Source organism: Idiotropiscis lumnitzeri, chromosome 9, assembly GCF_059441095.1.
Source record: "Idiotropiscis lumnitzeri isolate Australia: NSW breed Sydney's pygmy pipehorse chromosome 9, RoL_Ilum_1.0, whole genome shotgun sequence".
Classification (NCBI taxonomy): domain Eukaryota; kingdom Metazoa; phylum Chordata; class Actinopteri; order Syngnathiformes; family Syngnathidae; genus Idiotropiscis; species Idiotropiscis lumnitzeri.
In genome coordinates, this window is record NC_142399.1 from 14,213,832 (window position 1) to 14,227,209 (window position 13,378).

Consider the following 13,378-nt stretch of genomic DNA (forward strand, 5'->3'; position numbering starts at 1 on the left):
GGACTTTGGGACTGAACTTCGTGTTAACATTTGACTGTACATGCGCATTTTCTTATTTGACATAGACCGTATAGATACAATTATAAGACATTTGGCCTTCAGGACATTAACTGAAAATTTCTAGCGGATATCCTTTTTTGCAGGTCTTTGTGTAGGTTTTTTGTTTTGTTTTTTTACATAATCATCTAAGCGAGCCTTGCTTGGCACATTGGTTACAGTCTGACTGTAACAAAAGATAAGCTTGCACAAACAGTTCCCAAAGAACAGTATTGAAGACCCTTGCCTTACAAAATTTACACTTGAACCCCCTAAGTACAAATAAGTTTACTGTCAGGTAATGTAAATGGTCCAAACTGACAAAGTGACCATGTCTGTCCGATTTTGTTTACATGTAACAGTACACGCAAGTGCTAGACCTGTGTGAACGCCTTCCCAAGGAATGCAATTTTAAGAAACAATCAACAATAGTAATCCAGGCCAGGGGGGGGGCAGTTGTAATGCACTTTAAACGAACTGTCAACTGTTCTTTTCGAGCAAAATAAATTGCTGTTTGTGTACTTAATACTTACCCTAAGGAACACATTTACGGTACAAACCGTTACTATACGGTGTACCCTCCAAGGTACTGCCCTAGTGATAAGCTATTGGGCACCTAAATGTACACAATTAGAACCTCTTTTCTGTGTACAGTAGAATTTTCTTTCCTTAAGTCTCATCACATTACCGCCACTCTTTTGGCAATTTCAGGCTATACAACCACGAGCGACAGATGCAACATAAAAGTCAATCAGAATTTAGATCACATACACTTTGCTGTAGACTAAAATGAGAAGTTGTTGACGGCACAGGAAACACCTTGACAAAGAAAGCCGCAAGCCCTGTTTTCAAAGTCAAAGAGGAAGAAAAATTTTGCTTTTCCAGCTCAAAATTGTCTGCAACATTGAAAAACATTGTGCTGAATGTATTTTTTTTTTTTTTAAATTACGTCATATCTGACCACGTTGGAATAAATGCAGTGGATTGCTTTTAACCAAACAGTAAGGTGGGCTCCAGACTTAAATGGAAACAATGATACGCATGTGTCACATTTTTCTCATTTTAAGTAAATAAAAAAGACAGAAAGTTGAGGTGGAACAGCTCCATTTTTTTAATTATTATTTAAACTTGCACCGGTATGATTTAAGGACAATATACAGAACAATATGTTTTCACTCACACTAAGGCAAATTTGCATAAAACCTTTGGCCCATATAATCTCCAAGAAAATAAAAGACACATACAATACAGTATATACAGAATACCCTGTTCTAGCAACACGCAATAAAATCCACAGAGTACTTGCTGTACACTCAAGGTGAAAAACCAACTCTCTCACGAGGTCATAATAGCTACATTTTCTCTCTGCTGTCCTTCAATCACACCTAACTCCAATATTCACGCTTTTTTTAAACAAGTCAATGCGCAAATCCCAAAATAAAAAAATTAAAATCCCCCACCACAGACAAACTGTTAAAAGACAGCAGTGATTAAATGTGTTATATTAGTCTTTAATAACGAATCTGTGCTAGATGTCAAACTATACATGATTTTTCATTGTATTTAGACCACTATACGATGTGCTGAAATGAATGAATGGGTATATATATATATATATATATGTATATATATATATATGAGAAGCAATATGTCAATATGTATTTATTTGGTACACAGCTGAAAGTTAACTGATGTAGCACAGTGAAAATAAAATGAGACTACCAAGGAAAGGTGCAGAGCTTCAGAACGTCATGTTTTTTCACTTTCACATCTTCAGGTCAGCTCACCTGATCGAGAGCAAAGGAAACAAAAATTGTACTCTTTGGTGAATGCAAGTTTTGTTATTAGATAAATACAGCAGATTTACTATGAGTGGTTGACATTTCAGTTAAGAAAAACTGCTCCTGAGTGATTTTTTTTCAATATGATCTTTGTATGGAACAATAATTTAACAGTATTTTCAAGTCATTCATTTTAGAAATCACTGATTTTTTTTTTCCATCTGGGGAGAAAAAAAAAAAGGTTGTGATGCCTGTACATGCATGGTGGCGTAGTTGTTATCACAACTAACTTTCATGCATCTTGTATGGGATCATTTCCCACCAATAATTGATTCTCAATCACCCCGCCCTGCAATCGACTGCCAACCAGCCCGGGACCTAGCAGTCAGTCTGTTACCTCCTACGGACCAAACACAGTGCACAGACGACATTCCCAGCAGAGGTAATTGTGAGACAGACCGGGGGAAACGTTGCTCTGGAAGTACAGAGGAGAAAACGAAAAAGTTGCAAATCTGTTTCCAGGTCAGCAGTTAGAGCGAGGAGGGAGTCCCATCCCTCTTTAAAGCAGGAGGATGTCTGGAGACTCAGGGATGATATCTGTAATAGAGAAAAAAAAAAGCATGCCGGTAAGAGCAGAGAACAGAGACATTACCCAGTGAATCCTCACAGGCTTTCGGTGGATTTCACAAAATAATAATAATATATAATGGTTGAGTGCAGCGAAGTTGCTTGCTGCACAGCCCCACTCGGCCGGCGCTTCAGAATCACCTCCGAGATGATTCTGAAGAGGGGTTCTGAAAGTCTAATGGAAAAGCGAACATCCCGGGCCAAGCAAGGCTGTCTCGGGCTAAGCGTTAATAGTCTCTCCAGCATGCTGTGGATGTTCCCCAGGGCCTCCTCCCAATAGGACGTGCCCAGAACACCTCACCAGCGAGGCGTCCAGGAGACATCCTAACCAGATGCTCGAGCCACCTTTTCTGGCTCCTCTCATGTGGAGGAGTAGCGGCTGGATAACTGAGCCCAGACACTCTGCGGAGGAAATTCATTTCATCCCCGACCTGGAGAGGGCACTCATCGCTTTTCCAAATGTGGACCATGGTCCCGGGTTTGGAAGTGCGATTTTAATCCCAACCGATTCACGCTCGACTTTAAAAGAAACTAAAATGTGAATTGCCTGGCATACTGGATTTTTTTTCAGTGCATGGGTGGTAGTTTAAAACTTCAGATTATAATTTCTTTTCAAATTCAAACATTTCGAACTTGACCGTGTTAAAATCCCATCACAACAATTACAAATGCATCCATCATGTCTCTGTGCGGGAATATATAGATGGGAATAACACTGTTGGTGGAACAGACAAAACAAATGGTACTATTTTAGTGTATTCTACCTACCACTGCTTGATATCTTTCTTTATCTAGAAACCCTTTATAACGCCTGAAAAATGTTTCTAAGTCTGAGTTGCGACATGCTCAGAGTAAGCGGAACCATCTTATTATGTTCCTCACAGCAGGCTAAGATAGATGAAGAAGAAAGATGAAGTGTGGCTTTTAAAAAGAAACTGTGACATGAAATTGGGTCGGGTGATCTGCATCACATATGTTAATAGCCGAAAAACATGACCTTTGGCAGGGAAATTCCAACTCGACAAATGTTCAGTATCCGTATTTTATTTTTCTTAATACGACTGTGGTGTATGTTTTATTTTTTTTTATTTTGCCAGATAGGATAGCGAGTGGTTTCTTACTAGAGCATCAATAGAGGAAAAAGAAATACGAAGTGAATGAAAAGACTGCTGAGTTGGGGAATAAACTTTTAAAAAGGCAGAAAGCGAAGTTCTCAGCTATGTGGGGGTGAACGATTGAACTTCTTAGTCACATCTGTCGCAAGCCATCTCACTTCAGTGAGATCACGCAATTTTACTCACGCAACCGCCATCACTTCCAGCAAATGTGGGACATTTCAACATTCTCCGACCGTGGTTACACTTCTATTGCGTCAGAGTCTTTTATCATTATCATTTTGAAACACATTATTTCAAGTCTTTCCTCTGTACTTCTGCAATAAGTTAAAGTCCAAAAGAGGAAAAGATTCCCGAGAAATACAATCATTTAAATGTGCCATTGACAGGACAGCCACTAAAGTTCCACGGTACTGATGTAGTCTTAATACTGCAAGATGAGAAATGTCAGAAGCCAAGGGGTGCCGCAGCCCACAGCAGTCAAATTAATTTTCTAGCTCAATGGCAGCTACGCTATCAAGCGGCCCCATATCGGTCTCGAACCTGGGACCCTCCAAGGCCTCCAACCCAACAACATTGTAGACTCGAGCTTTTTTTCACCCAGCCTGAACTTTGGGCTGTTGTTTGGCCAGGATATAATTGCATAGAGTCTAAATATAAATGCCAGTGCCTTACCTTCAATTGGGAAGAAAACATCCCCATGTGCAGAAGGAGTCATGGGGGTTCCTGGTTCAGATAACAGATGGTGGCCTGTCCCAGAGGATTGCCTTGTCATAATTTGAGCAACGGTACGCGTCTTCACTCGTGGTGATTCTCTCAGAAACACAGGGTTCTCATGGCCCTGAGCTTCACTGAAGACAACAAAGAAAGGTAGAAAAGTAGTACATTTAGTTTGATGGAATTTAGGTTTATCACCCTTCCAATGATCGGTGGTTTTTTTTGTTGTTGTTTTTTTTTTACTAACTATTAAACACAGGTAATGAGTAAAAAAGTCATGTCATGTCATTATCCACACCGTTATCCTGTATAGGGTCGCGGGAGGGTGCTGGAGCCTATGCCAGCTGACTACAGGCGAAAGGCGCACTACACCTTGAACTGGTCGCCAGCCAGTCACTGGGCAGACATAGACACCGTCACTGAGTGGGAACTGAACCCACGCTGCCCGCACACAACTTGGGCGAGTGTACCACTACACCATCAGTGACTTGAGTAAAGAAGTGACCTCAAAAAACAAAGCCCTTGAGTGTTGTGTTTATGAAATCCTTAGACATTGCCAAAATGTGTTTATCTGATCAGAAGTATTCTTGAGATTGGACTCTGGACTTTGTTATTGCTGTCCAAAATGATCTCCAGATGAACCAAACGTGGCAGTGCTATGGCTATTTAAAAACAATCCGTGTGGAAGATATTAAAAGACCAGATGTGTTCCGAAACACATAATAACAGCTGTCTGGCAGACTGTGGGAAAACATACCTGTCCATCCTCACCAGCTCTTGTGCACCTGGGACAAAGGAAATAGGAAATAGGTTATTGTGAATAAGACGAAACAAAGCAGAATGGCGCATATAGTGGGCGAAAAAGTTTCCCTCTGTGGACAGCTGATTCAACTCTCAAACAGGAAATGTGTTTTCAGACAAAGCAGAGCCAGGAAAATATTGAGGGCAATTCACGTTTGATGTGGAAGTGTTTGTGCTTTACTCAGCCTCATTTGGGCTGGAGTTGGACCTGCTTTCCTATTCCTTTAATAGTAAGATATTAAACACATGTGCTGTACAGATGTTGTGCACCGCTGCAAACTCTGACCACAATAAAAAAAAATGTGTCTTGCTAATCCAACACCCCACTCACACTGTTATTAAAAACTAACCATTCCACTTGTATGAGATTTATTTTGATACGGCTCCACTTCTATTCTATTATATTGTGCAGGTGTACCAAAACGAAATGTCCAGCTTGTGTGACATATCTGCAATACGTACGTCTGTTGGAATGGTTGTTCTGCCTCTGTCTGTAGACAAGTAGCAGAATAACAGGCAATGAAAGTAGAGCCAAGATGCAGGCTGCTATGGCCACGGCCACTGGCACCGCCCCTGAAGATGGAGCAGAGACCATGCCGGTTACAAGAAAAAAGCTCGATAAACAGTTATGTCGTGGGCTTAAATGTGATGACAAACCTCCAGGTAGTGCAGGATCTAAGATGGTACATTCTTGAGAATCATTCCTTCCTATAAAGGAATGACATGATTTTAAAATATTTCAGGATCAGTTCATCCAAAAAAAAAATGGTACTTTGCAGTATTTTGTATTATATAATCCGAATCTCCATTGACTAATTAACATGTTCACACTTGGCAGTTTTTTACTTACGTGGTGTCACATGGAGTATAACATGACTGTGGGAACTCTTCACAAGGCTAGTGTGTTTATGGTCTTGCTGAAAGTCCAGGACCATACAGCAATACCGCCCCTGGTCAGCAATGGTCACATTCTGCAGAACCATCCAGAGGTTGTTCTTTGAATATCCAAATTTGAACCCTGGCGGCAAGCTGTGGTTTCCATGAGGACGACCGTAGACCATGTGGCGTGGGCCTAACCGTGCTATGCAGTGCTGGTTGCTATGTGGCGTGAAAAGCCAGGCGTGTTTTAAGATGTCAGCGGGGTCCAAGGGAACGCCTGTCTGAGCACAGTCGGGTGCGAAAGTTGCCCCTTCTGGACAGGTCCAGAAAAGGTGAGGAGTAGAAATGCTCAATGAGGAAACGGAATTGGATGTGTTCCCGGTCACTGCAAAGAAAAAAAAAATACATTCATATATTATGAACCATGAGCGTAAGAAATCAGTAGGAGCTTAAAAGGCTACGCTCAAATTGGCTTAATAGGTTGCAAGTATGTTTCCTGCTAGAATTAAAGTATTCTAAAGAAGGTGGGGTTTGTATCCTGTGGACATTATCCCATGCCCGAGAGCCTCAACTCGGCGCACAATTCCCCAATGACGGGTCATGAGAGACAAACATGAGAAATGCTATTTTTATGCCAGTAGTATTTACTTTTCGTGGATTTACACAACATAAAATACAGCAAAACTTGTAACATTAAAGAATGTAAGATAAGGAATGGTACTATCAGGGAAAAACACAAACATCTACCATGCAAATATAGTAACATGTAAATGTACGGTTCTTACAAAGCACAACAACCAACATGTCCTATTTCAGTGCATTACAAACTTCCTGGTTTTTGTGCGTATTTGGTCTGAGCAGCATGCTTCCTCTTCTGAAAACTTGTGGTTGGTGCACTTTAAATGAATATCCATAACAACTCAGGGAGTCAAATGGTCAGGTCAGGTCCTCAGAACAATAAATGAATGTCAAATATTTCCATCCAACAGAGAATCAAAATATTGTTTTAGTCTGACTGAAGCACAGCATTTAAAATTTTATGTTAGGTAGACAAAAAACCTTTTTTCCACGTCTAACAGGTGGGTGGGAGGTTGCTCGCTGGATGTTGTGGAGAGCGGGCTTCGTATGTGTTCTGTTTCACTCATTTTGCTAGCTTGTGGGTTTAATATTCGTGACCAAGACAATTATCTTGCATCCTGACATGCATCAAGAGTCTGATGTAACGGAGAGAAGCCAGTCACTTTTCAAAATCAAATTCATCCTCGAATAATAACTAAATCGAAAGTACTGCAATTTCTTGTTTTCCATCTGTGCGGGTCACCATGGCCCGGTCCAAAGTGGCCCACGGACTGCTAACGGGCAGCTGCCCGGTGGTTGGGGACCTCAGACTTAGATTTGACTGCAAATCAAATTATCTTTGCATGTACGTTATCTGATCAGCTGGGAATCGGGCTGGGTTTTTGTCACAAGCTACAGTCTCAGTCTTGATCCAAACGTCATAAGAGGTTGACATCCTTCCATCTTGTATGGCGATGGACTTTTGCGCCATTTAATCTGCAGTTGCATTGTATTCCCCGAGTATAGCAGGGGACCACACACTGTTCAAGTGGCATGGAAACGTACAGTGGTGACCACCTTTAAAGAAGCGACTAACTATAATGCCACCTGAAAGGGAGCATCTTACCTGTTAATGTCAAAGACTTTGCCCAGAAATATATTAACCAGCAAGATTGTAAATGGATAAAAACAGAATTATTAACTTTGCTTTTGTCTGCATTTAATTACAGAGTTACACACATGACTCAAAAACTCCCAGAAACATAATGTTTGTTTTTGGCCTGAAGGTAGGAGTCATCTATACTCACAGGCTGCGGTTTAAGGGCATAGCTCGAGCAGACGCTGACTGCTATCATTTAGTTTGTCCTCACACCCAAGGCATGAGTCTGGTATTGTGGGAATGCACGAGAATGAGTTGCTCTTTGCCTTGTGGCATGTGAGGTTCTTACAAAACGTGTGTTTTACATCTGGCAGTGCTGGCGGTTGGCCTCTGGCGGTGTTGACGAGACAAAACTGAGTTCTGTATCTGAAGCAGGCCTTTCTTTACTGCCAGTTGGGTTCAGTGTGGAATGCATGTGTCATGTGTGGTTGTAGTAAGCGTATATCTCAAGAGAAGTAGTTTAACTCCAGTTCATCAAGACTTCAAACCAGTGGCTTGTGTGTGTGTGTGTGTATTTTCATTTTGTAAACACAAGGCTATTTTTGAGAGGAAAAAAAAGCTTGGGCGGGATTGCATTCTGGGCTCCCCTCCACCCATACTGACGCTGGCAGTGTGGTAAACAGTCACTGTGGTAAAACTGACTGAGATTGTCACGTGTCAATAAGTCTTGTATATTGCTGAAACCAAAAACACACATGAGATTCTTCTTAGTTTTCACCACATCCTGTTCTTCACTACTTCACAGGAGTCTTCACATAAATTATGTTCATGTGTCCGATATGATTCACAGTGCAAAATATTTCTTAAAAGGCGACATCGATCCATTTTCTTTACTGTTGCACCCTGGACTGGTAGCCTGCACTAGTAGGGCACAAGTGCCGTTTCACCACCATGTGAACAGGTCACTGAACAATCATGTGCCGCTTCATAAGCAGAAGCCAATCTGTGCTGCTAAACCTGCAGCTCTGCTTAGTTTTGGCATAAAGGTTATAATGTTTCTTTTTACTTGAAACGCTGAATATAGCCCAGCTGCCAAATCGTAGTCTGAGAAAATCGTTGTTGGAGCCGAATTCTGTAAATTAGTCGAACTGTTCTATTAGCGTGTGTCTGGTTCAATGCCATCGTCATAATGACTCAAATAGTGAAAACATATTCCTACACACCTTGCCAGAGCAATCCGCCATTTTTTTTACAACAGCTGCACTCATGGCAATTAATTTGGGTTGTTGTTTACAATTTCCAAATGGCACATCTAAAAGGTGCTTTGGTTTGCTGATTGTATATTTTTGTATTCAGATTAAAACTTGCAATGTTTTCTGTGCCTTTTGTGTGTGTGGGGGGGGGGCATTGAGCAATATCGTGAGCAATATTGAAAACTGTGATCATTTTGGTCATTGTAATGTTGCATAACTATTTATTTGTGCCTCTTTTTAAAATACATCTGTGAATGGCAACAGAAAAGCAGTCTATGAGTGTGTCCTATTCGAATTATTTGCAAGCAGCAGTACAGTAGCATACTGAGTGTACGTTATTACAGGAATGCTATGGATATTTTAGACGAGGGTGTGTCAGTATTTGAGGAGTGGACATCCTTCCTGAATTGTCCTACCACACAAATAAGACGCTCTTCTCCTACTCTCCCCTCGCCCTCATTGCCACGGACAACTAACTAACTTACACAGAAATTCAGCTGCTGGTTTTCTTTGGGAGAACAAGTCAAGCAGGTTGCATGCAAACCTACACTCAATCCAAGATGATACTGCAGGTGTTTTCCATCTGCTGTGGGCACAATGTAATTTGTTATAGCCACTGGACTGGAAAAAAAATATACATAGAGAGCATTTTCAACATATTCAAAAAGCTAAACTTTCACACTGCTATCCAATTGAAAAAGCTTACAAGTGTTGTTCTTTTGTCTTGAGAAAGTCAGTAGGTTTTTTTTCATTGGTGTCAACTCTGCAACACTTCATAGCATCGTTTTGATAAGCTGTGGCATGCTTAAATTTGTTTGTGTAGTATGACGGTGAGCTCTGCGCCATCCATTGTGTGCAGGAGGCAGAAGGAAGACCACGGAGGCTTGATTAAAGTGAATTTGGCCCCCATGGCTGTTCCTGCCACTGTGGAGGGACAATAGGAGGGGAAGCAAAACACTTGTCCACTCTGGTGACACAACCACCCCGCCTTCCTCTTTGGCATCTGTTCGATGTTTGCTTTATTAGATCAGGAAAATTAATTTCTTATAAAATGTACATGACAAACTTTGAGGTGATTGGAAGGCTAAACTTTGGAATCATCATCATCACCATCATATGTTGATCTGAATTTGACCACAACAAAATGTAGTATCTCGCCTCAAATTGTAGGTGTGGTGGGCAGCTATCACGAGTATCAATCAAACTGGGGTTACGGGTAGGTTAGGCCATTTTTTTTTTTTTTTTACATGCACTCACTGGAAATCTGTTTCGGGGCTCTGTTATAATGTTTGTTGGTCTCAAGACATAAGACCCTCAGGGTACAGAAATAGTCCTCCTTTTGTTACGAGACTGAATCCCACCTGTTTAAAAACACATTGCCGCTGACAGTTTTCTTTTTGACATAACCTCTGTCTATACAGTACTCTTATTTATTTCTGTGAACCTCTCCAAGGTTACTTACAGCACCGGTGTGCTTATTTTAGTTTCTACAAAAGAAACAACTAGTAGATCTGGTATCATTTGACAATTCACTACCTGTGTTTGCTCAAGTGCCTCCCCAGGCGCACACCCCTTTTCACACCTCCTAGAAATGCAAATGCATTAGAGACTATTAGGAGTTAATGAAACCAGCAGCAGGAACCCCGAATATCCCTTCAATACACAGTTTCAGCTGAAGCCTCTGGAGGAAGCAAAAACAAAGATAAAGCAAAGAAAGCCTTTTGTGGATCAGACTGTTGAAAATGTAGCTGGTAGGTCAGCTAATAGTGAGATTCAAGGTCCAATTGCTGCAGCAACCATTTTGAAACGTGGCGACTGTTTCTCCACACTCGCAGTTTGAGGTTAAACTAGGGCAGCAACTGATTGTTTTAAAAATGGATAATCTTTCAATTATTTTGTTCTATTCAGATTTCAAAAAATCCATCCTTTTATTAATAAACAACAGAGTCTTCAAAATTGACAGCAGAAAATGCACAAACTGATTCGGAATCAGTTTAGCGTCTGAAGAGAAAATTATGCACAATAATGATAAACCGCTAAACAGGACTGGAATCAAACACTGGAAATGAATTGTGTTATGTTACAGCGTAAGTCAGCCGAGAGCAGGTTAAAAGTGTGTTATTCGATTAGTCAATAGAAATGTAAATAGCATAGGTTAAAACTAAAATATTTGATAGCTGCTGCCTAACATTCAACTCTTACATTAAAAAAAAGAAAAAAAGTTATTCCAAGCCTTAAAATGAGAGGGATTTTTTTATCATTCTTTTCTGATGTCAAAGCAGACGTTTGCAAATGTCTTATTTTCATTAAACTAAAAGCTAATCGTCTTGACTGTTGTGAAGATGAAATTCTGAGGATTTGGAATATTTCGAGTTAAACATTGTTTCTAAATAAATCAATACCCCAAATATTTTTTTATTAATTTATTGATCAATTAGCCAGTGATTAATCAATTAATTGCAGCACATTTAGGACAAACATTACTCCTAAATGTTTCATTTCTTCTGTTTGGTGTGTGGGCTGTTCTGAACATTACATTGTTGTTGTTACTGAAGCAGTCAAGGTTCTGTCTTTGTATGTCAATGCTGCATCCTTGATATTTACGAAAACAAACCATGAAAGATTTTCCATCAGAGTGGAGGCTTGTTGCATGGTAGTCACTCCCAGACTTGTAACAAAAATGCTACCCTAAAATTGACAACAAAGAGTGTCTTCTCACTACTCATATTCTATCTTGCAGAGGACAGAAACTCCGAAGGCCACATCCTGTTGATTAGACTGACCCAGGAAACCATTTTCAATCACCCTCCCCTAATATTGACCTATTTAGTACAGAGGATCAATACATTACATGCGCTGTGCTAAACAGGACGGCGGGGGGAGCAGACGTGGTCGCATCCTGTGTGGTGCTTGACAACCGTTTTTGACTGTCACTGTGCTGCACAGGGAGCAAATTGTTTATCTCGACTTGGAGACACTGATTATTGTTTGTTTCGGCGCATGGTTTGTGGAGCAGGCCGTTACTGACTGTGGCACTAACAGCTGTTTGGCCTCAAAGGAAGGAAAACCTCCTAACAAATAAGACAAAACACGGCTGTGAGCAGGAGGAGGTGGGCACTCTGGAGACCCTTTCTACATTTGCTTTCAACAGTTTCAACAGTATGCATATATAATTACCATTTTGTCATATAGCATTCAAGTAATGTGCTAAAGTTTATGTTAATTATACAATGCTTAAGGCGCAAAGTGGTCAGTGAGGTAGCTGCACCCTGTGCCTGAAGGCAACAGCTGTCTCCTCTCTCTCTATAACAGTCAGCTGCCGAAATTTGCAATGACAAAGTCCTTGACAAAGACACATGTCGTTGCAGGTATTAGGCCAAAGCAATGACAAGTCATTTCGGTCAAATGAAGATTACGACTATACACTGTGTAATGATATTTGCGTTAATTTTAGGTTGTGATGCAAAAAGTGTACACTTCATTGTGCAGTGTAAGATTAGACTTCATTCACAAAGATGCCTAAACACAACACAGATGTTCTCAACGCTACATCTCGCGCATACGGAATGAGCAACATTCCAAAAGTGTCTTACAAGCAATGACAACGTGTTGTCTACTTTAGTTAAGGGTTTGTTTCGCTGGTGATTGTTGTGTTTTCATTTACTTATTTACTTTTATAAGGAATTTACTTATCTGTCACCTTGACTAGCAACCTTCGACAGTACGTCATTGGGAAATCGAAAAAAAGATGACAACAATCTACATTTGAACAAATAAATTGTCGCAACCTTTATAGGCTGCATGATAACAACAGTATTGCGGTGAAGTACGTCACGCATCTGACCAAATTAAATGTATTGATACCTACCTCGCTCTACAAACCCCGCGATCATATTGCATAGACTAAAAAACGCGTAAATGTGGTTGAATATAACCTCAAAGTCGATGTTTTAATAGTAAAGCTTCACAGAGACTAACGGCAAAGTTTGCACAAGCTGCCACACGCCCGCTCAAGTCACGCAAACAGTCATCAACTCACCACTCGTGGACAGCACAAGCCAACAGCACCAAAACAACAGCGTTTTACTCCCAAGTAATCCGGACTCCATTGTGGCATTAAACTTGTACTTTCAAACTATTTTCACGTGAATTCTACGAGAGTTCCACTCTAATTATCACAAGAGGACTAATCCTTGTCGCTCCAAGCCTCCGACTCTGTGTGCGTGTAGTTTGTAAGGATGGAAAGTTTGTGCTGCTCTGGAGTCACGTGACGTGGTACAGCGGTTTCGTCGGCATCGCTCACTCCACCCTTTCGCAGAAAGTATGAGAACCAAGTGAAACTGCAACAGTGTTGCCTAAATTATTTACGTATTTTAGCATATAACATTTTAAAACAAAAGCATGTCAAATGTCTTTGTAGTTTGGAGATACGATGCAATTGTCACACATCATGGTGATAGGCCCCGGTGCAATTTTTTTTTTTTTTTTGTGCTCATAATCTTGCCAAAAAAA

The 13,378-nt window shown here is 40.7% G+C and overlaps 2 protein-coding genes across 3 annotated transcripts in view; one reads left to right on the forward strand and one right to left on the reverse strand.

The window, feature by feature from the left end:
* Positions 1 to 13,378, forward strand: part of cdh23 (cadherin-related 23) — a 161,495-nt gene that overhangs the window by 127,949 nt on the left and 20,168 nt on the right. The window lies entirely within an intron of this gene.
* vsir (V-set immunoregulatory receptor) lies at positions 1,124 to 13,128 on the reverse strand. Its single transcript, XM_088305548.1, has 7 exons — positions 12,906 to 13,128; positions 5,928 to 6,341; positions 5,735 to 5,785; positions 5,540 to 5,650; positions 5,034 to 5,061; positions 4,235 to 4,410; positions 1,124 to 2,414 (listed from the first exon to the last, which is right to left on the reverse strand). Exons 1-7 carry the CDS (start codon positions 12,973 to 12,975, stop codon positions 2,377 to 2,379), a joined length of 888 nt encoding a protein of 295 aa, XP_088161674.1. The 5' UTR covers positions 12,976 to 13,128; the 3' UTR covers positions 1,124 to 2,376.